This window comes from Enhydra lutris, unplaced genomic scaffold (genome assembly GCF_002288905.1).
Source record: "Enhydra lutris kenyoni isolate GAN:26980312 unplaced genomic scaffold, ASM228890v2 scaffoldscaffold119, whole genome shotgun sequence".
Lineage (NCBI taxonomy): Eukaryota > Metazoa > Chordata > Mammalia > Carnivora > Mustelidae > Enhydra > Enhydra lutris.
Window position 1 is genome coordinate 666,325 of NW_019154203.1, and position 26,958 is coordinate 693,282.

Genomic DNA, 26,958 nt, shown 5'->3' on the forward strand with positions numbered 1-26,958 from the left:
TTAAAAAAAAGGTATAAAAACACAATGATGAAGAGAATGAAAGCAGGTCCATCAGCAAAAGAGAGATTTCAACACATTTCTGGAAGATAGAAAGTAATGGAGGAATGGTAACTGATGGAGCATGGTGGAGGAAGCCATAGCCTGGAGTATGCATGGAGATGATGCCACCGAGGAAGGAGTTGATCTTTCTCTGCAGAAGCCTGGAATGTCTTGGGTCTTAACAATGCCAGGTATGATATAAAGTGGGAGTGAGATATTGGCTGAAAACAGGGAGATTAATTGGAAGGGTGTATATCAAATCATTAACCCACCCCTTGTGTACAATTCACAGCAGCCAGGTGTCTACCCATTAGACAAAACCCAGAGGGTTCTTAACTAACAAAACTGAACCTCAGAGAAAAGATCTTTGCATTCTGGCATTTGGGGACTCTGCAGCATAGCAGTCAGTTCTCCTCCAATCATCCTAAAGGGAAGCCACCAGTCACCTAGCACTGTCCCCCATACACAGAGCTTCCAATCGGGTATTTGTTGCTAAATTCCTAAGTATGAGTATACAACCATGGATTACCAGGCATTTGAGAAACGGCCACAAATTAAGAGAGACCAAAATAAGCAAACAGGGTAAAATGAACCACAAAGGAAACACATTTTTTTAAAAAAGAAAAAAAAATATATAAAAATACCTCTATTGTACCCAGAGAGTCAAGATACTACTGCATCCACTAAACAAGAACTGGATGCTGTAAGAAAGGAAAAGGAACATGAATGGATATTTGGAAATTTTAAAATGAGATTGTCAAAAAGAAAAGAAATGTGATAGAATAGTTGAAAGATAAAAGTTCAATCTATTCCCAAAACGAAGAGAGGGAAGGGAGGGAGAGAGGGAAAACGAGATTGAGGGAGAGAACAGATAACTACAAAAGATCAATTCAGAAGGAGTTCCCAGAGAGAACAAAGAAACTGGAAGGGAGGAATGTATTCAATAAAAAAGAGAATTCCCCAGAGTTAAAGAACTTCAAAATGAAGGGACCTAACCAGTGACCCAACACTACAAATGACAAATCCCCAAACCTAAACACATAATTATAAAATCTCAGAACACCAAGAATATAATTTTTAAAAAATAACTAAAGTGGTGGTGGGTAGGTGGGCAGAGAAGTACTTTTCCCTGTTTCTCTCCCCAACTACAGCTAAAATCCTGGGGCATTGTATATAAACCTAAGAAGGTTCTGAGAAGTGAAGAGAGGACAAACATGCTAGAGACCCTGGCAGCAGAGAAGTGACATGGTGGTGAATTCCCTTGGTTTGCTTTTTGACTCAACACACCCCAGACCTGGTGCTAGAGAAAGTGGCAATGAGATAACTCCACTCCAGCACAACACAACAGAAAACGCTGTGGTCCCACCAGGAAATGCCAAGTGTGGAGCTTAGACTTCTACCCTCACTGGCTGTAAAAAATCACCCCTCTCCCTTCCTACTGGGGTGGTTCTCAGAGAAGTTTGAGTAGGGAGCTGCAACTCCCATTTCCCCACCCAAGAATGAGGAAACCCTCCTTCTCGGTTGTCAACAGAAGCTAGACTTCCATGCCCGCCTGGCAGTAATGAGGCAGTGTCCCCTCTTTCACTGCTGGAACAGTGTCTGAGGAGGCAAGCTGAAACAAAATGCCCAGGTTTCAACAGAAAATTACTCATCATACCAAGAACCAAGAAAATCTCAACCTGAAATGAGAAGACACTCAATAGACTCCAACACTGATATGAGGTGTTAAAAATTATCTGACAAGGGAGGCATCATAAAAATGCCTCAATGTACAATTAGGAACATGCTTAAAGCAAATTAAAAAATAGAAACTATCAGTAAAGAAAAAAGATAAAAAGAAGAATCAAATGGAAATTTTAAAGTGCAAACTACAATAACCAAAACAAAAACCTCAAAGGATTGGGCTAACAGCAAAATGGAGAAAACAGAGTAAAGAATCAGTGAACTTGGAGACCGTGAACTTGGAGAATGACAGAAATCACCCAAACTGAAAAACAAAAAGACTGAAAAAAAATAGTCAACAGAACCTTAGGGACCCATGAAACTATAACAAAAAATCTAACATTTGTGTCATTGAGATCCTGGAAGGAGAAAAAAAAAAAAAAAGGTGCAGGAAAAGTTACCTATAAAGCCATGAGACTCAGACTGTTATCAGACTGTTTATCATCAATATTTGATGCTAGAAGAAAGTTGAGCAATGCCTTCAAAGTTCTGTGGGAAAATGATGTTGAACCTCAAGCTTTATAGCCGAATATAAGGATGGAATAAAGATCTTTTCAGACATGCTAAGAGAGGAAGTCTAACTCCTACAAACTTTTCTGAGAAAGTTACTTGAGGATGTGTTCCATCAAAATAATGAGAAAAACAAACAAACCCTGAGAACTAACAAATAGTGGATATGAACAAGCAAAGCAGAGAAGGAAGGTTCCAAAATGACAGCCCATGCATCAGGCCTAGAGAGCAACTAGTTCAGATTAGAGGAAGAGTATAAGAGGGCTCCAGGAAGATGTCCTGGAGTGGGGGGAAAAAGTAGGCTTGATGGAATATTTAATGTAATAGAGATTTTTGAGAAGAAAAAAATTAGAATATATGATAAAGTAAAAACAGTGAAAGATAAAAAGAGAATTAGAAACTTGAGGGAAAAATGAAAAACTTCAAGGAAAAATTATAAAAAGTACATTAAATGGCTTCTTCAGTGAACAATATTTACAGTTATATTAATATAATCACTTACCACTTTTCAACTTTCCAAATCAAACTATCAAGCTACAGACAACATGCATACCAAAAATCTTAATCATGATGACAGAATTCAACGTTATCAATTTTGACAATATAAAAGACCAGATGACAGAAGTTAGGGAGGTTGACAGTGGAAGGTGTAAAAAAGAAAAGACATTCTCATCTAACAAAGTTCTGGTTGTTAAGAATTATTGTCTCTAAGTCATGGAAAATGAAATAAAGGTGTTATTTAAATTCAGAAAAGTAGTACAGAAACTAAATTATATGAGAAGCGGGTAAGACAAGAATTGAACTTAGTGTAATCTAAATCATTTGTCATAGCAGGACACCAATGGATTAATGTCTGAAACTGATAAAAGACAAATGCTCACATAACACAATACTTAGAAATGGAGGTCACAATCAGAAGAAATAACTAAAAGTGGTTGCTAATAACGAAAGGTGGTAGAGTGGGAGTGGGGCTGTGGAACTCACTTTTCATATCTTTTTGTAACTGATTTAAGTTTATTGATGTCTTCTAAATAACATGCCTGCATTACCTCTATTTTAAAATGAACACGTATTTAATTTTTAAAAACACAGAAAAAGGACACTCCTGCCCACTACTTCCTCCAAATTCCCTTGTTCCTGCAGACCTAATGGCAGCAGAATAGAAAAAAACTTTAGCAAACTGGCAGTCTCCCTTCCTGCCTCTCCCTTCTGTGCAGCTCTTCTGCAGTCAAACTGCAAGCTTTGTTAGCCTGCAGTCATCCCATTTACACCCACCTCCTGGCTTGTTTTCATCTCCCAGGCCTGGAGAGCGCTTACTCCTCATGTCTACCAGTTGGGATTCTCTCTACTTATTTTTCAAGGCTCAGCTCAAATTCTACCTCCAAAGTCTTCCTTGGTCCCCTGGTAGAACTTTTTCCTCGCTCTTCAGGGACTCCCAAGTCTTCATTTGTGCCCCTAATTATGACACTTAGATGTTCTCTCTCCCAAGTATATTACTTGGGTCAGTATCTCATGCTTGCAACCATCTTTCACACTGGCTACCAGAGTGATCTTCCTAAAATACCAATCTGACTCCGTCAAACCCTTCTACAGCTTCCCATAGCCCACAGGATCAAAGCTAAGCTCGACTGCCTGGTTTTTACCACTTTTTCCAATATCAATTCCCCCCCAAAATCCATGCACTTCCACACTCTTCAGAGAACTTTACTTAGGCAGCTCTTCTGCTTGGAATATTCTATAGCTACCCTTTCTACATGGTAAATACCAACTCTTCCTTCAAGATTCAGTTCAAGCACCCTCTTCTCTATAAAGGCTTGCCTGAGTACTCCCTCCATCCTACCCCATCCCACAGAGGAATGGTCCTATATTCTCACCCTGCCTCATCTAGACTTCTGCTCTATAATCTCTCACCTTTGGTACACTCACCTGCGCCCCCAATTAAACTGTGAATTCCTAGACTCTGGAGAGTTTATCTCATCCCCAGAACCTAGCACAAGGCCTGACATAATGCAGGAACTCAATGTGTGCTTGATGACCAAATGGGTGCAAAAGTGATGACAAAGTGGATCTGAGAAAGAACAAAGGAGCCAACAAATGAGTGAGTACTTACATCAATGCCTGAGTGCAGAATATGTGAAAATGAATGAGTTCTCCACTAATAGGTAAACAGATGAACGAGTGGCTGAACGAATGAGAAAAAGAAGCCAGTACATAAATGAATGAGAAGTGCCTGTGCCAGTGAGGATGTGAAAGAAAGAATGACTTCCCACCTGTGTCTGGTTTCAAACCCACGTGGAAGACCTTCTGCCCTGCTTTCCACCCATCTACAGTGCACACCAGTGTTAACTTCTTTTAGATTACAAGAACAGACACACTCAGGTTAGTGATGGAGATTTATTGAAGCATTCATAGGGAAATAAGGAAGACAAAAACAGCTACACAGGCAGCCTCATGGAGGAACAGAAACTCGAAAATGGTTCACGATCCAAAGCAGCTCTAGAGCCTGGCTTATCTTGTCACCCCCTCAGCTGCAGGCATCTGTTGCTCCCTTCTCTGGTGCTTCCCAAAATGGTGACTCAACTTCTTTCTGGCTGTATTTATACTCCTCCTACTGCTACTTAGACTACCTTTCTTTCTTTTTTTTTCCTGCTACCCTCCTTGCTAGTGCTTGGCCTTCGGGGGCCTCATTGCTTCTTGGCCTCCTGGCTCCAGCTTCCTGGCTTCCAGGGCTTCAGTTCTAGTTCATCCAGGGCTTCTCTTGTGTTGTAGCTTCTGTTTGCCTGGTCATTCCTGCAGCCTCTTTGATTCCTGTTGCCTTGCTACCTTGTGGCTCTGAGAGTCTCATTGCTTCTGCTGCCTCCTGGATCTTGTCATTCAAGCCTTCTGCTGCTTCATGGATCTCACATTCAGGGTTTTGTCTCATGGTTTCTGTTCCTCATGGCTCCTGCTACATTGTGGCTCCTATTGCTTCATGGCTTCTGTGTCCTTTTGGCCCAATGTTGTCTTGCTGCTTCATGGCTTCTGCTACCTTGTGGCCCCATGTTCTCATGATATAAATGTTTCATGGTCCCTGCAGCTTTCTCCTTGCTTTTGCTGTTCAGCTTCTGGCACCCCTCATCCATCTGTCTTGCTAAATGCTAATTAATAGTTCACTTCTGAATGCCTCACATTTAGCCTCCCTGGAGGCCATTTGATACAGGCCATCCCTATGAGGTGGAGTTCTTACACCCGTCCACCTAATAGGCTATGGCCTAGAGATTGGCTGTCTTTGAGTCAGATACTATCCCAAACCATTTGTGGCCAGGACTGTGAGGTCACATGGTACAGAGCATGGCAACTCATGCTTAAGAAACCCCTTAGAAGGGACTGTGGGCATGGCAGGTTAGCTGACGGTTTCCAGAAGGGGGCAGTGTAATTGGCAAGCTTCTTGTTTGGCCTGTCCAGTACTCCAACCTTCAAGGCCAACCTAAGTCCCACCTTCTCCCTGGCCACCTCTGCCTGTCCTATCTGTGAAGGGAGAGATCAAGGCTCTAGTGGTGATGTGGAAAGGGAACTTAGGTTCCACTTCTGGCTCTGAAACTTTCTAGTAATGGGACCTTGAGCAAGTTCCTTCCCCTCCCAGGGCCTCAGGAGGGGGTTGGACAAAGTCTGTAAGTTTCCTTACAGGTCTGACATCTGGGCATCTCACTTTAGGTTACTGTCTAAGGAATGGGAGTCTTACCTGGGGAAGCCCTCAAAAACATCTCTTGAGGTAGGAAAGAGGGAGTCAGAGTCCTGGCTTGGAAGAGCCTCACTGCATACAGGAGGTGCTTAGCCAAGATTTATTGAACTGGATGAATGAATCAATGGCTTGGGGGAGAGGGGGAGGGAGGGGACCACACAACACACAGAAACTTTTAACTAACTTGAGGGAAAAATTCCAGTGGCTGAGGCTGGAAGGATATTCTGACTTAGATGGATGAGGAAAGAGAATGACTGGAATAGGGTAGGAATCTGGGCTACTGATGGGCACTCATTCTATCCTCTCAGTCACCCTCCACATCCAGTGATCCTCAGTCATCAAGTCTGGCTCACACTTTTATTGCCTCCAATCCATTCCCACTGCCCTTGCCCTTGAGTAGGCCTCCTGGGCTTTTCAACAGCTTCCTAGCTGATCTCCCTGTCTCCATTCTCCAACACAAATGCATTCATTCACATATTCATTCACTCAAAAACTATTTATTGGGTGCCTGTTTTGGGTCAGGCACTGTGCTTTTTGCTGGGGATACGCCAGTAGCAAGATAACCCCAGACCCATCCCTGTGGTGCTTTCTGTTTACTCAGAGACAAAACAAGCAAACACACAGTGAGAAATTGAGCCAACGGGGAAACTACAGGCGTGGGAGCATATAGTATGCACATTTAACCTAATCCATTTCCAGTGGCTGACCAGAAAGAGGTTTATTAAATTCGCATCAGACCCAGCATCTCCCCTGCTTAAAGCCATTCCATGGCTCCCACACTGCCTTCTGGCTATAGTTCCCAAAGCTGGCTATACCCTACAGTCATGTGCTCATTTTTCTAAGCACTCAAGATCCTGAGGCCTCACCCCAGTTACAGAAATCAAACTTTTTGAGGATGGGGCCCAGAATGCTCCACGTGGTTCTGGTGCATAGCCAGTTTGGGAACCACACTGTCTCATGAGAGAAATCTGAACTCTGTTAAACCTTGTTTCAGTACTTCTGAACTGTTTTTGCTGTTTCTTGTCTTCATGTTTTTGTGCATACTGTCCCCACTCCCTGAAAATTCCTTCCACTTCAACTAGGTAATTCCTACCAGGCTCTCAAGACTCAGGTCAGGTGTCACCTCCTAGACTAGAGGATGCCTTCCCTGAACCTCTGTATAAGCTACAGGCCCTTCCTTTTCCACACTCCTATCAGAGGGCTATCAGACTGCATGGTTAACAGCTGTTCTAGGAATCGTCTCCCCTAACTAGTGAGCTCCTCAAAGGCGGGGTAAAGATTTGACTCATGTTTATGTCCCTGGTGGGCAACACAGTGATTCCCAGAGTGAAGTGCCCAGTTAAAGGTAAACATGGTCATGGAGCACTCTTCAACTCCCTAGACCAAGGCTACTGGGTCCAGGGTATAAGGGAGTCAACCTAGCATCCTCCAACAAGTCCTAGGGATTCTATTTGGATCCAGCTTACTCCTGGAAACACTGTGCCATAAGCTCTCACCTGAGCAGCCTTCACTGAGCACATGCTCCTTTGTGATGATAGAAAGCAGATGGCACAGCGGGAAAGCACTGGGCAAGCAGAGATCCCTCCTAGTTGAAGTCTAGATTCTACCAATGACCCACTGGATTCTAGGACAAAGCCTTTCACCTCTCTGATCCTTAGGACCTAAGTGCTCTGCAGCACTTATGTCCCTGTGGGCCAGGGCTTTAGTCCAAGGCATCTCATCTAATCCTTTCCACCGTGTGAGGTAAGAATTAGGTATCCAGATTATTATCCACACCTACTGAATTAGATTTCCAGGGGTGGGAACAGAGCAAGGAGCTCCACATCCTTTGGATGTGGGGGTGCAGCAGGGAACAGCTGCTTTGCATTGTAAGCCCTTCTGTACTATTTTACTTCCTAACTGGTGTATATATTGCTTTGATTTTTAAAAAAGAAAAAAGAAAAACCTTCACAAGTGATTCTGGTGCACAGCCAAGGTTGAAAACCACCCTTTTAGTGGAGAAAGCACAAGACTGAATTGGGGGGGGGGGGCCTGGGTTCAAATTCTTACTGTTACCTGGTAGCTGGGTCACTTAAACTTCCTGGGCCTCAGTTTCCTCATCTGTAAAGTGGGGCAAATAGCAATTGCTACCCTGAAAGGCCTGGGATGATCTAGGTATCAGCCAAACTCCTTCCAGCACACTTCATCTTCCCTACGTTGCTGCAAAATAGGGCACAGATTAAGTCCTTTTCTATGTGAGGAAACTGAGATCCAGGGAGGTAAAGTAATGAGCTCAAGTTTCTACAGCTAGGATTTGAACCAGGGCGACTCCCAAATTGTGCTTTCAGATATGCCAGCATTTCCCAAACTACAGCGTATGTACCACTGGTGGTATGTAACTTCTTTGGTTGAACAAAGACAAATTTATTTTGAGTTATGCCTTTCAATATGTATTAGAAAAATACATAATTAGCATATCAAACCCATGGTTTCATGGATATCACTACTTAGGATGAAACTGAAGTAGATAACAATGTTACACCTAAGACAACTTCAAGAAAAAGATTGAGTAAATAGTACAGGAGGGCAATTTGGAAGCCTCTATTTAAAACAAAAATATAGTCTATGACTCTGCAATTCAACTTCTAGGAAGCAACCCTAGATAAACTCATACACACACACACACACACACACACACACACACACACACACATAAATGTTCCTGTGTTGTATTTTGTAATAGCAAAAAGAGAAAACAGTCTTAAGTAGCTATCACAAAAGAAATGAGTACGATGTGATAGAGTCATATGATGGCACTCCATACGGCAATTACAAAGGATGAATTGAATCTACATTTAGCAAAAACATGCATAGATCTCAAAAACTGTTAAACAAGGAAAGCAAATTGCAGAACGACTCAATATACCATTTGTATTAAATACACAATATTTTCAATGAGCTCATATATGTCAAAGTCTTAAAACTGTCTAGATGGATGTACAACAAACATAACAGCAGTTTAGAAGGGGACGGGCAATGGTAGTCAAACAAGGCTAGCTCTACTTATAAATCTGACGTCTTAGAGAATGGATTCATGAGTCACTTGAGTAATCAGAACAAATTTAACTTTGAAGAAACAAGAATGTGGTATACAATCAGGACAAGGTGATGGTCTGACAGTGTATGAGAACGAGCATAGGCTGACCTCATGGCAGCAGGCTCTGCTGCCTCTGCACGGTCCCTGCAGCTGACACAGGTTAGTTCCCAGAAGGAACTTCACACACATTCGGCCGGGATGTGGCCCAGGCTACCTCTCCCCGACTTCCTCATGACCCGGGTTGGGGCCCAGGCACCTGGTTACCATACATGATTGAAGCTATAGGCTTCCTTAAGCCCTTCACTTACCGGGTAAACCCCATCAGTGCCCTGGAACTTTCTCAGTAACCAAGGCATTTAGCATCTCCCAGATCTGGAGGTTCTTTCCGTCCCCAACAACTGGGATCAGAGCCCTCAGGGGTCCAGGTATGAGAAGGCTTATATTCTGAGGGGTTGGCACCTAGTGGGCTCCAAGCAGGGATAAGGCCCCCAGTGAGGAGCTTGACATCATTAAATCCTATGAGGTAGGTAATATTGTTAGCCCCATTTTACAGATGAGGAAACTGAGGCACAGAAAGGTCAAATGACTTGCCCAACATCAAACTAGTGATTTAAAAAAAAGGACTAGAACCCACAAATGTCTGTCCCCAGAGCCCAGGTTCCACTCCTAGTGCCCAACCAAATCCTACCAATTTGTCAAGGTTCAGCTCAAATGTGACCTTCTCCAGGAAGCCTGGAGGTGATCATCCTCTTCTCAAACTCAAAGTACCTATAAATATGATTCAGCTGACCACAAGAAACCATGAACCCACTGCATCTCCTTGGTAGGAGGGTAGAGACCATATCTGATTTAGCTCGTATTTCTAGAATTAGAGCCTGACAAACAGAAGGTGTTCAATATATGTCTGATGAATACACAAATGAACAAAAACACAAATGAGTGAATGAGAGCAATTTCATGTGACTGATTCCTATGAGGTCCTGAATACCTTTGCCCAGCTCTGGGGTGCTGTCATACTAAGCTCTCTTGGAATCAAATTCAGCCTAGGCTCCTTCTAAAATGGATCTCCAATATCTTTTATTATTTTGCAAGCACGCCCATATGCACACATGCGGACACATATATACACACATACATACCCACACACAAGCAAGATGCAAGGGGCCCAACCCATGATTATGGGTGATGGGAGGAGGGAGGAGGGGGGAGGTCTGGGAGAGGGGAAGATAGGGGATGGACAGATGGCCCTGTTCAGCTCAGTTCAGCTCAGCACCTCCTTCCAAAGGCCAGGATGCTCCCTGAAGCTCAGGAATTTTTGCTCCAGACCTAATATCACCTCTGTTCCTCTTCGTGCTTGACAGCAATGCCTAAATCCCATGACTATACCAAACAGGGACGGGAGGTAGGGGAAGGTTGGGAGCCAAATATCCAGAGATTGGGAAAGGGGCAGCTTAGGGATCCAGACAGGGCAGGAAGGCAGAACTACTGCTACTGCTCATTGGGGTTGGGGTTGGCATCTGGGTACTTGGTGAGGTCGAAGGTCAGGACTTTGCTGATCACACAGTCCCCTTGCTGAAGGAGGAGGGAGAAAAAGAAAAATGAAATTGTAAGGAGAGAATTAAGGGGGGGGGGTCTGGCGCCCCAGGACCGGGGGCCTCAAACCCTCCTCCCTACATACCTGCCCAAAGCCCAGGCAATGGTTCTCTCTGGGTGTGAGGATGTGCTCGGTCCCATGTGCCTTTTCTCCCTGCCTACCTCTGCATTCTCCTCCTTTTCTTTGCTGTCTGGCTCTTCTGCCTGGCCTTTCCACCTGTCCCCAGACGCAATAGCCCTGCCCAGCTGGGCCGGCTAAGCCTCTAGGGCAGGGCTCCAACAAGCCCAGATGGCTGTTCAGGTCCTGAGTCCCTATGCTCCCCCACCCCCATGGCCCTCCACTGCAGCCTTCCCTTCCTGCCCTGGGGAGTCAGGCAGGGAGTGGGGCTGGCTCCTGAGCCAGGCCCGCCCTACCTCGGGGTAGACTCCAATGAGGCTCTCAGCCTTGGTGTAGAACTCCTCCTTGAGAGAGATGACGATGGCCTGGAAGTTGCAAGTCGACTGCTCCTTGATGTAATTTGCCACCTGTGGGAGGGGCCGCCAGGCACTTAGCAGGGCTGAAACCCTAACACTCCCTTGTGTTTTCCAGTCAGAACCAGAGGCAGAGGGTGGGGTAAGGGGAGGAGGGTAGGGGGAAGAGAGCCTGAGAGGCCACTGAATAGCACGGCGTGGATGGATGGCCCTGCGCCCAGCCTCCCGGGCACAGAGAGCAGGCAGCAGGAACGGCTAGAGCACACTCAGGAGTTGCTCCCTGAAACCCAGCGCCAACCTAGGGGCCTCCCTCCCGGGCCCCACTTTCCTTGCACCCACCTTGCCAATGTTGGTGTTATCCAGGGCAGCATCGATCTCATCCAGGACGAAGAAGGGGGCTGGCTTGTAGCTGGGAGGGAACCAGTAGGTGAGCTGACACTGATGGGGGCAGGGGTGAGGCAGGATAGCCCCAGGGCCCATCTCACAGGCCAGCATCACCCTCCACTTCTTAAAAGACTAAAAAACCCAGGTCTTAATGTTGCCTGAGCCCCAGAAGGCCAGTTTACCAACTGAACCCTCTTGTGCAACCAACCTTGTGCTCCAGGATTCTACAGAACCAGGAGAAGACATGGTTCTCTCCAGAGCTTCCAGACCGGCTGAGGAGATAGAGCTGTCCTAGGCTCTGACCACTCTGTCCAAGCTACCTGGAGGTCTACCCCACCCACCTGCACCACGCTGTTGTGGCTTCCTGCCTCTCGGCACATGAGGCACCCAGCTGCCTAGAACACCTCCGGGTGTCTTCGGCTAACTTCTACTCATCCTTTGCATTTCCTGCTCAAGTGTTACCTGCCCTCGAAAGCCTTTCTTGGCCACCCACACCCTCCCCCACACTGGGCTGGTGTCCCTCCTCTGTGCATCCACAACATACACACTCACCCGGTTACAACACTTAGCTCACTGTTTACACATCTGGCTTTCATTAGACCATGAGCTCCTCAAGGACAGAGACCATGTCTGACACATCTGTGTCCCTAATCCCCCAAGAGTCTGGCACAGAGCAGCCCTCAAGAAATGCTCACTGAATGATGCTATACAATCAAGTATTAAGTTGTGGGGGTCAGATTCAAGTATTACTGGCATTCAGGAGGGGGAGGTCAGGGTATGCCACAGTTGGTCAAAGCAGGCTTCCTAGAGGAACAGGAGGAGGAAAATGAGATGTGAAGGCGTGGTGATGATCAAGCTAGATTTGCATAGAAAGGGCTAATTAGCCAGCAACCATGTAAGCAAAAGCCTGGTGGTGGGACTGAATACATGCGGGGGCCAGTGAGGGCATGCTGAGTAGATGAGGGTGGATGGGAAAGACAGGTCCAGGAAACCAAGGCCAGATGTGCTGTAGTAGGTAGGGAAACAGGGACGCAATCCAGATTCCACCAGAACATGTTCACCTCTGCAGATCTCTGCATGTCCTTAGGCCCCAGAGCCTCTGGTGGCCTCAGTTCAGTCTCTCCGTCAACTGCCCTGGGAAGAGCAGCCTTACCTGTGGATGGCAAAGAGCAAAGCCAGAGCCGCGACTGTTTTCTCCCCCCCTGACAAGTTGTCCATAGGCCGGAAGCGTTTGCCAGGAGCCACACAGTTATAGTTGATGCCATCCAGGTAGGGCTCCTCGGGGTTCTCAGGGCCCAGGAATGCCTAGGGAGAAGGTAGATGGGTTGGAATCTGGGTCTGGTCTAGATGAGGACAGGGACAGGAGGCCTAAAGGGCAGGGCAACGTGATGGTGGGGGCTAGCTGGGTAAGGGACTCCAGCCTACCTGGGCACTGCTGTTGCGGGACAGGGCCTTGTAGATCTCATCGATGTTGGTGGCCACAGATTCAAAACAAGCATTGAAGCGGTCAAAGCGCTCCTTCTTGATCTGTTCGAATGCCTGCTTGGCTTTCTTGGCTCGCTTTCGGGCTGCCTCAAACTCTGCCACAAGGGAAAGACAGGTGACTCCTCAGTGCCCAGGCTCTGCCAAGGCTGAGGACCACGCCCTGGCAAGAATGACCTGTAAATGACAATTCACAGAGCAGGGACATCCCAAAGGGAGAGGAATGTTTGGGAAGGACCCCAGGAAAATGGCCCCACAACCACTTGTAACCATCAGGCCAGCCACACAGCACAAAGGAAGAAACATGGGCCTGGAGCCACACAAACATGAATTCTACCCTGGGCTCAACCAGCAACCAGCTGTGTGACCTTGGATAGGCCATGACCCTCTCTGAACTTCAGCAGTTTTCTGCTCTATAAGACAGGTGTGGTAACTAACCCCTACGGTTTAGGGCTCTTGGGAGTTTCCAGAAAGCAGATAAAAATGGGAGCTGCTGTGATGTGTAACAGGCCCTTGCTGTAACTTCAGCCTTCTGTCTTCACCTTAGACAGTAAAAGTAAAAGGGGTAAAAAAATTTTACCATCTGAGGTCTCCTGGAACTTGTCTCGGACACTTTCCAGCTTCTCCATGGCTTTCATGTTGGGGGCAGCAATACGCTGGAGTACACTTTGCTGCTCATTCAGCTTCTGCTGCAGTGTATTCATCTCCTGTTTGATCTCCTCCTCAGCCTGGGCATCCTGTAAACCCCAGGCCCAATGACATCAAGAGGGGCCAGGTCCCTGAGCTCAGGCCCCCACAAGAGATGCTCCACTAAGCAGGGCCTGAGCATTTGCTCCATGCTGAAGACAGGTTCTTCTTCCCTAGCACGTCTCCTCCATTCCCACCATCCCTGGAAATTACAGGCTGATGCCACTTTCTCATCTCTAGCCCTTCCCCCAGGCCGTCAACCTCTCTGTCTCTCAGGAGGAGCAGCTGGTGGTGCCCCTTTCTGGCTCTCAGCCCAGGCCTTGAGCCAGCACCATCCCAGGGTGACCTAGAGGCTCCCACGCAGGCTGGTCTGGACTCCACCTACAGCTCCACAATGAACAAGGCAACTCACGCTTTCTGCTCAGATCACCACATCTGAGCAAATTCCATTTGAGTTTGGTTTTAGGTCTTATGGATATTGCAATGCATGTCTTGGGCTTGTGCCTTTCTGCCACTTTAAGTCAATAAATATTTACTGAATGCATTCCAAATGCCAGGCACTGGGGCCCTCATATCCTGTGAGCCATGGTTCCTGTGCTTACAGAGCTCATGGACTAACAGAGGAAGGCACATATGTAAACAATCAGAACACTGTACAGTGAATACCAAAACTATGATAAACAGATGGTGTAGGGTCAGCACATAAGAAGGGCACCTAACTCAGACTCTGGGACTAGGGAAGGCCTCCAGGAATATGCTTAAGCTCAGGCCTACGGGATGAAAGTGAGGACAGAGATAAAGAATAGCCTATGCAGACAGGAGCATCACATGCAAAATCAAGGATATGCTCATGGTTCATTCAAGGAAATCAAAGCAATTCAAAAAAGTAATCAGTTTTAATAAATTTCAAAAGCCAAAAAAAGGGCAATTCAGTACGGCAGTAATAGCAACTGTGAGTGTGCACGTGCACGCGTGCGCATGCACACTGGGGGAAGAGGCAAGGCTGGAGACGTGCAGAAGCCTGATGATAAAGGGCCTTTTAAGTCTTATAAGAGGTCTCAACTTTATCCAAAGGGAGGTGAGGTACCACTGAATGACTTCAAGCACAGGAAGGACATGAATACACACAAATGTATACATAAATACATATATTTTAGAAAAGCCCTTCTACAGAGCTCTATATACTGTTAAGAAGCAGTGTCTCGCATAGGTTATAATTGAAATACGCAAATATGCAAGGTACACAACAGACTGCTGTTTTTTATCTAAGAGAAGGAATATGAGTATATTTACATACAAATATATTTGTATTTTTAAAATACAACAAAAAAAGGATAATCCAAAAACTAATTAAAATGATTACACATAGCAGAAGGGAGGCAAAGGGGACGAGAAGGAAAGTAAAACTTCTCTTTATGTACCTTGTATTATACTTTCAGCTTTAGACCATATGAAAATTTGCAGAATTATGAAAAAAAATTAAATCAAAATGTGAAAACCACAGGGCCAAAAAACTGTTGGGAACAAGATATTCACAAGATACCAGAGAATCCCTCTAAAGATTACTTACTACTTACAAAGGTATGAAATCTGGCAATCGATACCTTAACAGAGGATCAAGCTTAACATCATGTATAGCGGGACATCCTCACATTACATATCTCCTGGCATGATGCAATATAGAGTACACAGCATCACCAATGAAATATTCTGGCCAAAACATTACTTAACCCAAATCCATCAAGTCTCCAGACTAGATCGAATTTCCAATTTATAAGAAACACAAGGTTAGGTGGAACAAATTAAACAATAATGAAAGGAAACAGAGGCGCCTGGGTGGCTCAGTGGGTTAAGCCTCTGACTTCAGCTCAGGTCATGATCTCAGGATCCTGGATTGAGCCCCACATCCAGCTCTCTGCTCAGCAGGGAGCCTGCTCCCCACCCCCCCATCCCCCGCCTGTCCCTCTGCCTACCTGTGATCTCTCACTCTTGTCATAAATAAATAAAATCTTTAAAAATAATGAAAGGAAACAAACATATCCATAACACAGCCATTCAAGACAACACATAGACTCTTCGAAAGATCAGTGTCATGAAAGAATGTGAGGGACTGCTCCACATTAAAAGAAACTAAAAAGATAGAACACCCAAAAGCAATACATAAACCTTGACTGGATCATAGCTTAAAACAAACAATTATAAAAAACACTTCTGGAACAACTGGGGAAATGTGAATATGGGCCGTATATTAGATATGAAATTATTATTAATTTTCTTAGGTGTAATATGGAATTGCAGTTATGGAGCAGAATCCCTTGTTCTTAGCATGCTGAAATATTTAGAGTTGAAGTCTGTAACTTCCTTCAAATGGTTCAGCAAAAACAAAAAATGTGTAGTGTGGAAGGAGGGAATCAAGAGAGATGGAAAGAGAAAAAACTGGAAAAATGTTCATTGGTGAATCTACAGTGAAAGGTATATGGGTGTTCATTGCACTGTACTTTCAATTTTTCTGTAGGTTTGAAAATTTTCAAAATAAATTTGGAAAAAGAAGTCAAAATGCAAAAATGAGCAACCCCCTTAAAAATGAAAAACTAAACAAAGAAACATGACAATATATTAAGCTGGTTAAACAGTCAGAGAATTCTTCCAAATTACTTTAAAATATAGGAACATGGCTGGCCATATATGCCCAATAAGCTACTAGCTTAACGGCAAAAAGGACCTCAAGGAAATCTTCAACAGCATTCATACATAAGTTGTTACTAATAATACCTCATTGTGATTTTCAAACTATTATATACAGAATAGGATAAAGTAAAATATGTTAATTATGTTAATGTTGCTAGGAACCAAGATTTTTAGTAAGAATAATTGGGGAGACTCAACCATAAAATCAATGATGTTAAACTGTGAAAATTACAATTTCAATTGAAGTATCAATATAAACTCACCTTTTTCCTCCAAAATAAAAAATGCACCTTGTAGCCCAGTCTACTGAAACATTCTAGAAGAACTGAGCAACCCAGCAGTCATGAGCACTCTGGTGTTCAGATGGTAGTTGCTAAACAGCATTTCCCACTACAAGAAATCAGAACTTCTCAGAGAGAAATGGCTAATGCCAGACCTTAAGGATGAGCCTGGACATACCAGAAAGCAGCGAAGACATAAAAGCCTGTAAGAGTTGTGTCAAAATGATTCAGAAGCCAATGGTTCCCACCGGCCTAAGATGCAACTTGATCAACAAGAATAACAACCACAACAGAGTACAATACATCTCACATATTTAAATCCATTAAGTTCAAAATGACACAAAAACAATTCAGTGAAAGGGGCGCCTGGGTGGCTCAGTGGGTTAAGCCTCTGCCTTTGGCTCAGGTCATGATCTCAGGGGGTCCTGGGATCGAGGCCCGCATCAGGCTCTGTGCTCAGCAAGGAGCCTGCTTCCCCTCCCCCTCTGCCTGCCTCTCTGACTACTTGTGATCTCTCCCACTCTCTCTCAAATAAATAAATAAAATCTTAAAAAACAAACAACTCAACGAACAGATCTTGACAATGTCAGAAAACCAACTCATTATTTTATAAACTAGTAAAATAAGAGAATCAAGTGCATATATATCCACCTTTCCTATATAAACTGTACCCCAAGGTAACCTAATGACTAATAAGAGGAAATCTCTCTTCAGAGTATTCCAGTTAATAAAGTAAGAAGATCACCATTTTGCAACCACAGACAAATTAATCAATTGAGGCAATAACCACAACTGCAAATCATATAAAAAGAACCATAACCAGACATCACCAACTTCCTGATGCGTGTTAACAACATCACTTATGAGGTAGTCTTGACCAAAACAAACCCCCAAACTTGAACCTAATCAAACCTCTGGATCTGAGCTGTCTAATATGGTAGCCATAAGCCCACATGTGACTACTGATTTTAATGATTGTTGACTGATTTAAAAACTGATATTCAACTTAGTTTCTAGAGAACTTTAAAGTATATCTGTAACAAACTAGGGTATGTGGTTCTTTTTTTCTATTGTAAAGTTTAAGATAGCTAAATACATACCACTTCTTGGCTAAGATCAAGTGTAAGATAGCTAATTACAGATCAAATATATCTGAGGAAAATACAGCATCCAAATTGAGATATGCTAGAAGCATAAACAGATACTGTATTTTCAAGACGTAATACAGAGAGACTGTCAAATAGCCCATTAATAATTTTTATGTGTTTCACACTGAAATAATTTCTGGATATACTGGGTTAAGCAAAAATACAGCATTAAAATAAATTTTACTTTTAAAAATAGGACATGTGGGTCATATTATATCTCTATTTAACAGCACTGATCTAACTACCCACTTATAGGAACTACAGGGGATACCAGAACTACTTTTGTGCTTTGTTCTTGGAGAACATCAAAACAAATCATAGGATACAGGGGCGCCTGGGTAGCTCAGTTGGCTGAGTGTCTGACTCTTGGTTTCAGCTCAGGTCACGGACTCAGGGTCATGGGATCAAGCCCCGTATCGGGCTCTGCACTCAGTGCTGAGTCTGCTTGTCTCTCTCCTGCTCAAGTGCATGCACACTCTCTCTTAAATAAATAAATAATCTTTAAAAAAAATCATAGGATACACTCAACAAAGTACAGAATGTGGAAAATCCTTTAGGAGAAATGAGCCAATTTCTTTAAAAACAAAAAATACTGCAAAGAAAAATAAAAACTGATGGAGGGGCATCTTATACAGTAGTCCCCCTTATCCACGGGGTACATTCTAAGACCCCCCGTGGATGTCTAAAACCATGAACAGTGCCAAAGACTTAGGAACATGGCTGGCCATATATGCCCAATAAGCTACTAGCTTAACGGCAAAGTATATAGGCCTGGAAGCCTATATACTATGTTTTTTCCTATACATACATACCTACAATAAAGCTTAATTTACAGATTAGGCACTGTAAAAAATTAACAGCAATAATGCAACAGAACAATTATAACAATATACTGTAATTAAAGTTACACGAATGGACTCGCCACTCAAACTCTTACTATACTGTAATCACCCTTCTTAGGAAAATGTGAGATGATAAAAAAATGCCTACATGAGGAGATGGAAGTAAGGTGAATGACGTAGTCACTGTGACATAGCACCAGGTAGGCTACTGACCTTCTGACAATAGGTCAGAAGGAGGATCATCTGCTTCCAGACTGTGGTTGACCATGGTAACTGAAACCACTGAAAGCAATGGCACAGACAAGGGGGATTACCATTCATTAAATGAGACTTAAGGGACATATCAACCAACTACCTCACACCAGTCAGAATGGCTAAAATTAAGAAGTTAGAAAACGATAGATATTACGAGGATACAGAGAAAAGGGAACCCTCCTACACTGTTGGTGGAATACAGGCTGGTGCAGCCACTCTGAAAAACTGTATGGAGGTTCCTCAAAAAGTTGACTATAGAGCTACCCTACAACCCAGCAAATGCACTACAAAGATACAAATGTAGTGATTGGAAGGGGCACGTGCACTCCAATGTTTATAGCAGTAATGTCCACAATAGCTAGAAAAACTATGGAAAGAACCCAGATGTCTATCCATTAACAGATGAAAGGATAAAGAGAAGGTGGGGTGCGCACATGTGCGTGCACACTCACACGGAATATTACACAGCCATCAAAAATGTAATCTTGCCACTTGCAATGACGTGGACAGAACTAGATGGTATTATGCTAAGCAAAATAAGTCAATCAGAGAATGACAATTATATGATCTCTCTGATATGCGTAATTTAAGAAACAAGGCAGAGGTTCCTAGAAGAGAGGAAAAAATAAAAAAAAAAAACAGAGAGGGAGACAAACTGTAACAGACTCTTCATAAGAAACAGGGGCAGCTGGGTGGCTCAGTCAGTTAAGTGTCTGCCTTTGGGTCAGGTCATGATCCCAGGGTCCTGGGGTCGAGCCCCACATCGGGCTCTCTGCTCAGCGCAGAGCCTGCTTCTCCCTCTGCCTGCTGTTCCCTCTGCTTGCGCGCTCTCTCTCTCTCTCAAATAAATAAATAAAATACTTAGAAAAAAAAATCTTAAGAAACAAACTGAGGGTGGCTGGAGGGGAGGAGGGATGGGGTAACTAGGTGACGGACATTAAGGAGGGCACGTGATGTAATAAGCACTCGGTATTATATAAGACTGATGAATCACAGGCCTGTACCTCTGAAACCAATAATACATTATATGTTAATTAAAATTTTACAAATGTTTAAAAAGACATATCAATCTCTGTATCAATCATCTATCTATCTATATCTGTCATCTTATTTGACTCCCAATTCAAGCAAGCAAACTGTGTGTGTGCATGACAATCAGGGAAATGTGAATACTAATTATAATACTAAGAAATTATTTTATAATATATAGCTCTAATATTAAGGAATTAATTGGGTTTCGGTATGATAACGATTCTAAGAAATTTTCAGAATTATCTCTTTTAGAGATACATGCTGAAATATTTACAAATGAAATGGCATGATGTCCAGAATTTGTAGCTAACCCTTGAACAAGGGGTTGGGGAACCAGTCCCCCACACATTCAAAAATCTACTTACATATTAACTTATGACTCCCCCAAAACTTAATTACTAATAGCCTCCTGTTGACTGGAAGCCTTACCAGTAACATAAACAGTGACTAACACACACTGTAAAGTAAGCTAGAGAAAAGAAAATGTTATTAAGAAAATCCATTTACAGTACTGTGCTATATTTGCCAAAGGAAATCTATGTATAAGTGGACCTATACAGTTCAAACCCATGTTACTCGAGGGTCGACTGTATTTTTAAATACAGGGGTGGGGAGAGAGGAGGAAGTGGATGGGGTGCACATAAAACAAGTTTGGCCATGAGATGATAACTGCTGAAACTGGTGATGGCTACACAAGATAGCATTGTGCTATTTTACTTTTGCATGTGACATTTTCCATAATAAAAATCTAAAAATAAGAACAACAAAAAAAATCAACTTGAAGTGGCTCCTACTGGACAAGGATGGGACAATATGAACATCAAGAAGAAAAATGACTCCGACAGAGTTACCAAAATACACTTAAAACAGTTAAGTTTACAATAAATACAAATTAAAACCAGTAATACAAATTAAAACCTTACTGGTCACCTTTAAAGGTTACAAGGCAACTGCTTCATTCTGAAAGCTGGTCAATAAAGGAAAAGAATGAAGCATTTATCCTATTTTTTCTGTACTGGCCATATCAAATAGTTGATATGGGAAAATTCTTTTTAGAATTCCAATAAACAAATGGAGAAGGAATGGAAGAATTAGGAAATTATCATTTTGCAACCCTTGATAGAGCTAGGCAATGTGATTAAGAGCTGTTAAAACTGGGGTGTGCCTGTGTGGCTCAGACAGTTAAGTGTCTGACTCTTCATTTTGGCTCAGGTCATGATCTCAGGGTCCTAAGATTGAGCCCGACATGGGGCTCTGTGCTCAGTGAGGAGTCTTCTTGGGATTCTCTTCTCTCCCTGTCCTGCTGACCGTTCCCACCCACCCCCCAACTCAGCTCACACATGCATGCTCTCTCTCAAAGAAATTAAAAAAATAATAATAATAACTTTAAAAAAAAAAAACCAACTGCTAAAACCAGCTTGTAAAAAAACTGACAGGGAACGTCATAAAAATTGACGGGCTTAAAAAAAAAAAAAATTGACGGGCTAACAACATCTGAACCTGGTGATCATGATAATTTTTCTCTTAACTTTATATTATGTAAATTTTCAACAGACACAAAAAAGCAGAGAATACAATACCCCCCCATGTATGTACTTATTACCCAGCTTCAAAAATTATCAACTCATGGTCAATACTCTGCCATCTATACTCAATTCCTTTCTATCTTCAATTACTCTAAAGCAAATCTCAGACATACCACATCATCCACAAATACTTCAGTGTGTATCTCTAAAATGGTTTCTGAATCTCAGCACTACTGACATTTTGGACCAGATGACTCATTGTTGTGAGGCTGTCCTTTGTGCACTGTAAGAGGTTTAGCAGCATCCCTTCAATCTACCTACAAGACACTGTCAGTTAACCAATTATGACAAGTGGATGTTGCAAGTGTCTACAGACATTACCAAATGTCCCCTGGGGAGGCAAAACCCATGCGCCACTAAGAACCACTGTTATAAAAGATAATACTTAAAAAATAAAGCCCCAATACCATCATCTCGCCTAAAAATATTAACAGCAATTTCTGAACATCATAAATTCTTTGGTCAAGTGTTCAAATTATCCTGATTGCTTTGTAAAAAAAAAACAAACCAAAACAAAACAAAACTTCACAGGTTTTTCAAAGCACGTTTCAAATAAGGTACACACATCGCAACTGGCTGATCTATCTCTTAAGTCTCATTTAATGGATAAATTCCCCTTCCTCTTTGCAATGTATTCACAGAAATGCCACATATTCCAGTTGATTCATTTGTCTCTTACAGTCAGTAAAAATTTTCCCTCTCTGTTTAATGTCTTTCCTCTCATTTATCCATGGAAGAGACCAGGCCCATAGTTTCCCACTGTTTGGATTTAGCTAACTGCATCCATCCCTGTGTTTTAATTTAACATGTTCCTCTGGCACTGATGTTTCATATAATTGGTGGCTATAAAAGCTTAATCAGATCCTTACTTGAGTTTTTGATAAGAATATTTCACAGGTAATGTTGAACACTGACCAAACTTAGTATAAAGATCATGAAATGACATTCAATGTCAACTTATGCAATGCAAAAGAAAGTTCACAAGTAGACAGCACTACTTATGATGTATTCCTGCCAAGAATAAACAAAAAACGAACCAAATCCAATCACACCCTAGATTTAAGTACCAGTTCACAGGAAATACAGGGAATGGACGAACACGTTAAATAACATCACAGGACATAAGCCAAATTCAGAATGTAGAAAATTATACACGACCAATGACCCAGTTTCTTCCATAAATAGGTATAAAAAAATAAAGTGATATATGAAAATGGTACAGACTAGAAGAGACCACTTTTAATATATGAACCTCCTTTGAATCCTGATTTAGATACACAGACTATGTTTTTTTTTAAATGGTATTTATGGGATATTTGTGCAAATCTAAACATTTACTGAATATTAGGTGATATTGCAGTTAGTCTTCAAATTTTTTTGGTATCATATGGTTACGTTTTTTAAAATGTCCTTCTTTCTAGAGGTATATGTGGAGGTAATTATGAATGAAAGGAATTTGATTTAAAATATGCCAATGTAAAAGGGAAGGGTATAGAAAACAAGATAACATATGTTGCTAATTGTTGAAGCTGTATGATGGGTACTAAGGTTCATTATTCTATTTCTGTGTATGTTTGAAATTTTCCATGATAAAGATTTCTTTAAAAAATCAAGTCGCCCAGCTATAAGGATGGATGGGAAAGCATCAGGACGTGTTTAGGAGGTTCCTGCAATAGGCTGTGTGAGAGGTGAAATGGGCTGTACGAGAGAGAGGAAACAAATAAAGTAGATAGATATTTCAACAGATATTTAGGAGGTATAATGGATAGGGCTTGGTAACTCAACGAATATGCCAAGTGAGAGAGGGAGTCAAGGACAAGGCACAGATTTCTGGTTTGAATATGCGGCTGGCACCAAGGACAAAGGGCAGATTTGCGGAAGGCTGGGGTTTGAGATACCTGTGTAGCATAGCACACATGGCAGCTGAGGCCAAGGGGGTGAAAAAGATACCCCGGATGTGAGGATGCAAAAAGTGAGAAGGGAGGAGCACCTGGGACAGAGAGCGAGGAACACCCAAGGCCCATCTGCTCACTGTGAAGGAGGTCTTTTGTGTGTGCACCTGGGCTGAGATGTGTACATGCGTGGAAGGGGAAGACTGGCAGTAGGCAGGGACGGGGGCAACTGATGGTGGTGATGGAAGATGCACCTGTGTCTGTGTGCATAGTGGGGGAGACCCTAAACCACAAGTCCCTCCCTTCCTCACCAGCCCGCCCCGCTTTCCAGCCATGGTCACCACGGGGCATTCGGGTGGACTAACTCTCCCTTTGAACAGCTGGGAGAATGTCGCCGCCCTCGTGGCTGATCCTCACCTTCAGATCTTCACACAGGTCACCGTAGTCAATCTCAATCAGGGCCTCTCGTGCATAGATGCTGGAAGTTCGCTGGGAACCACTCACAGAATCCTCCCCCTGGGAGCTACCCTGCAATGGTGAGAGGGAGAGTCCAACGGAGCACACTGGCCACAGAATGCCCCTCTAACGGGGTGGGGGGGGGGGTGCGGCTTGCCAGCCTTCAAAGTCTTTGCAAAGCACCTTACTAAAGCACCTGTGGCAGGACAGCAGCTCAGAAGACACAAAGACCTCAGTTCAAAATTAGGCTCTACCACTAAAAGTGTGATCCTTGGCAAGTCATGCCATCAGATCCTGACACCAGAAGCCTGATTTAAATACATAAACCCTCAACTGTAACATGGGATACTACCTGCCTGGCAGGGTTGTGTTTAGGATTAGGAGTAATTATGTCACATGTTACCATGGTGCCTGGCACATTTCTGATGTTCAAAATATTTTGCTGAATTAAACTGAAATGCTGTTTGGAAAGAGGGAGGGAGAAAGACATGTGGGGCTGAGATACATACCCAGGTCTAAGCCAGATATTTGCAAACCTCTCCTCAGTTAATGTTCCCATCCCTTCCTACCAATCTTCACCTTCAATGCATAAAATGCCTTGGCTTCTCTATTGGCTAGTGTCCCTCTCTTTCCTGTGACTAAGCCTTGTCACCTCTTCATTGCTGATGTCCCTTATCCAACCCTCTCCTGGCCAACCTCCCTCACTGCAGCTCAGCCATCATCTCTCAGGTCCCCCAGCTTCCATCTTCCTTTGCTCTTGGCTAATGTCCCTCAACTGCCACGCTTAGCAATATCCAACATCTGCTGGAGCTTTTAGCTCAAGTCCCTAAGGTTACAGAATGATTCCATCTTTTCCTGGCTTCCCCCCCTCACCACCTACCAATATCCAGCACTACCCCCAAGTCAACTTCCCTTTCATACCAAGGCTACTACCTTTCCCCTACCTGCCTTCATAGCCTCAACTTGCCTCATCACCCCTGCATCCCTCCTTATGTCCCACCACCCCTGCCCACCATCCTTTTCTCTCCCTCTTCCCCTCCCTGGTTACTTTCACCGCCATCCCTGGTTAATGCTGTTTATTGTCCACTCCCACCACCAGCCCTAATCTGATACTCACCTCCTCCTGACTAATGTCATCCATGGTGCCCTTAGACAGTGGCAACTTGATATCCTGCATCTTGCAAGCCTGCAACAGGTTGTGGCGGTCACTGCGTTTCTGTTCCAGCTTGGTCTCAATGGCTGTTACCTCCTTCTGTAAATGGGTCATTTCCCTAAAAGGTCCAGGAAGAGAGGTGAGATCCAAATCCAGCAGGCTGCCTGCTCTACCTACGTCCCCCAAACCCAGGCCTGAACCCACTCACTTGTTGGCGCCCCCCAGTTTCTTACGAATCTCCTCCATCTCATGATTCTTGTCATTCACCTCCGACTTCTTGGCCAGGTGCTGATTCTTCAGGTCTTGTAGCTGGGCCATGGTCTCATCTATGATCTTCATGTGTCTTTGTTCCTCCTGGTCCCAGCAGGGGGAACAGGATAAGAAGTGAACGTCTTCCTCATCTCCTTTAAGGATCTTCTCCCCTTGCCCCCACCCTCTCCACCAGGCAGAAGGAGCCTCCAAGGCATGTCAGAGCCTCTCCTCACGAAGCTCTGCTTTCACATACCACCATCACCCTTTAGGTGTCTCTATCTTTTTTCAAATTTGGTTGCCCTCTCTCCCACACCCCATTATACAAGTTGCCTGATGTAGAAAAGTGCAAAGAACTGAAACAGTATCAAGCAGAAGAAAAAAAAAAATCACTGGTAATCTCACCAGCCAGAGACAACCAATTAACATTTTAGCCTATTTCTTCTTAATACTACTTATATAGACAGCTCTACAGAGTTGAGACTAGACTGTGATTAATACTGTATTTTCTGACTTAATGTTATATTTGAGCATCTTTTCCACATTAAAATTGCTGTCACGGGCAATATAACATTAGTGTTAAAAAAAAAAAACCCACACAAACAACACTAAGTACTTCTATGAGTATGTCGACATGAATGTATAAATATTTAAATAAATACTTATAAGGTCTGGAAGAATACCCACTACATGGGATTAGCTCCAGGAAGAGGAAAGGGAGTGGCATTAAGAATGGCCAGTCAAGGAGAGTGCAGTCTTAGCACATCTGATTTTTTTAAAGGAAGAATATTTGGTTTTCACTTTGATCTTAAAGTCACTTGAAAGGAACATCTCTGCCACTTCCTCCCAAATGGCTCATAAAAATAATATGCATACATAGACAACACAGAAGCAAATATGGCATGTTAGTGATTGATGAATCTCAGTGGCAGGTAGGTGGGAGTTCTCGATAGGAGTCTTGCCACTTTCTGCTAAGTTTCAAATGATTTCAAAATAAAAAGTCAAAAAGTCATAGAAATAGTATTCTGGATCATCTAGCTGCCCACTTACTCCTGCCTGATCTACATTTGCATTTAAGATTCCAGTGACAGCACAAAGGACTACTTTAAATATCAGGGTTTAATGAAAACAAACACATGCGCGTGCACACACACACCGCCGCCCCAAACAATGAACGCAGGCAGACATAAAAGTCAAATGATATGTTTAAGCCAAGTGAGGAGGATCAAATCACCTCTGGAGAGGATGCTGTAAGAACAAAGGTTTCACAGTAATTTAAAGAGAAAGAATATGGGAAAAGTGGGTCGTCAGACAATACCCAGTGACATAAGCAAGCTCAACTCAAACTGAAACTTGGCTGTCACCAGCACAGGCAAAATGTGGAAAGGGACTCAGTTTCAGCAAAATACCATCATCTGTTGCACTAAAATTAATGTGGTTAATTATAAAAATTAATTAGTAAGTTTGTCCTGGCTTTTTGGTGAAGTACTCTAAGTATTTATGTTTGTATGTATTTTAATGTCAAGGATTTTTTAGGCCAACACTGAAGATCTTAGGTCTTTAAACAGGGTCTGTGTATTACTAAAATGTGAAGACCACTAAACTACACAAATGCATACACGAATGTAGCATAATTTGCTAAACTCCTAATTCCCAGAGGACACTGGACAGTTTCCAATACGGAACTATAA

The 26,958-nt window shown here is 43.2% G+C and overlaps 1 protein-coding gene across 1 annotated transcript in view; it reads right to left on the reverse strand.

The window, feature by feature from the left end:
• Positions 1–4,651: 4,651 nt before the first annotated feature.
• The window catches only part of LOC111139815 (structural maintenance of chromosomes 1A), a 39,039-nt gene continuing 16,732 nt past the window's right edge, over positions 4,652–26,958 (reverse strand). The window contains exons 17-25 of the mRNA XM_022492234.1: positions 25,227–25,372; positions 24,983–25,136; positions 23,827–23,937; positions 13,579–13,735; positions 12,942–13,096; positions 12,670–12,821; positions 11,472–11,541; positions 11,076–11,186; positions 4,652–10,640 (exon numbers count right to left, since the gene is read on the reverse strand). Coding sequence (XP_022347942.1) covers positions 10,557–10,640; positions 11,076–11,186; positions 11,472–11,541; positions 12,670–12,821; positions 12,942–13,096; positions 13,579–13,735; positions 23,827–23,937; positions 24,983–25,136; positions 25,227–25,372 — 1,140 coding nt within the window. The 3' untranslated portion in view covers positions 4,652–10,556. The remainder of the gene's footprint in view (positions 10,641–11,075; positions 11,187–11,471; positions 11,542–12,669; positions 12,822–12,941; positions 13,097–13,578; positions 13,736–23,826; positions 23,938–24,982; positions 25,137–25,226; positions 25,373–26,958) is intronic.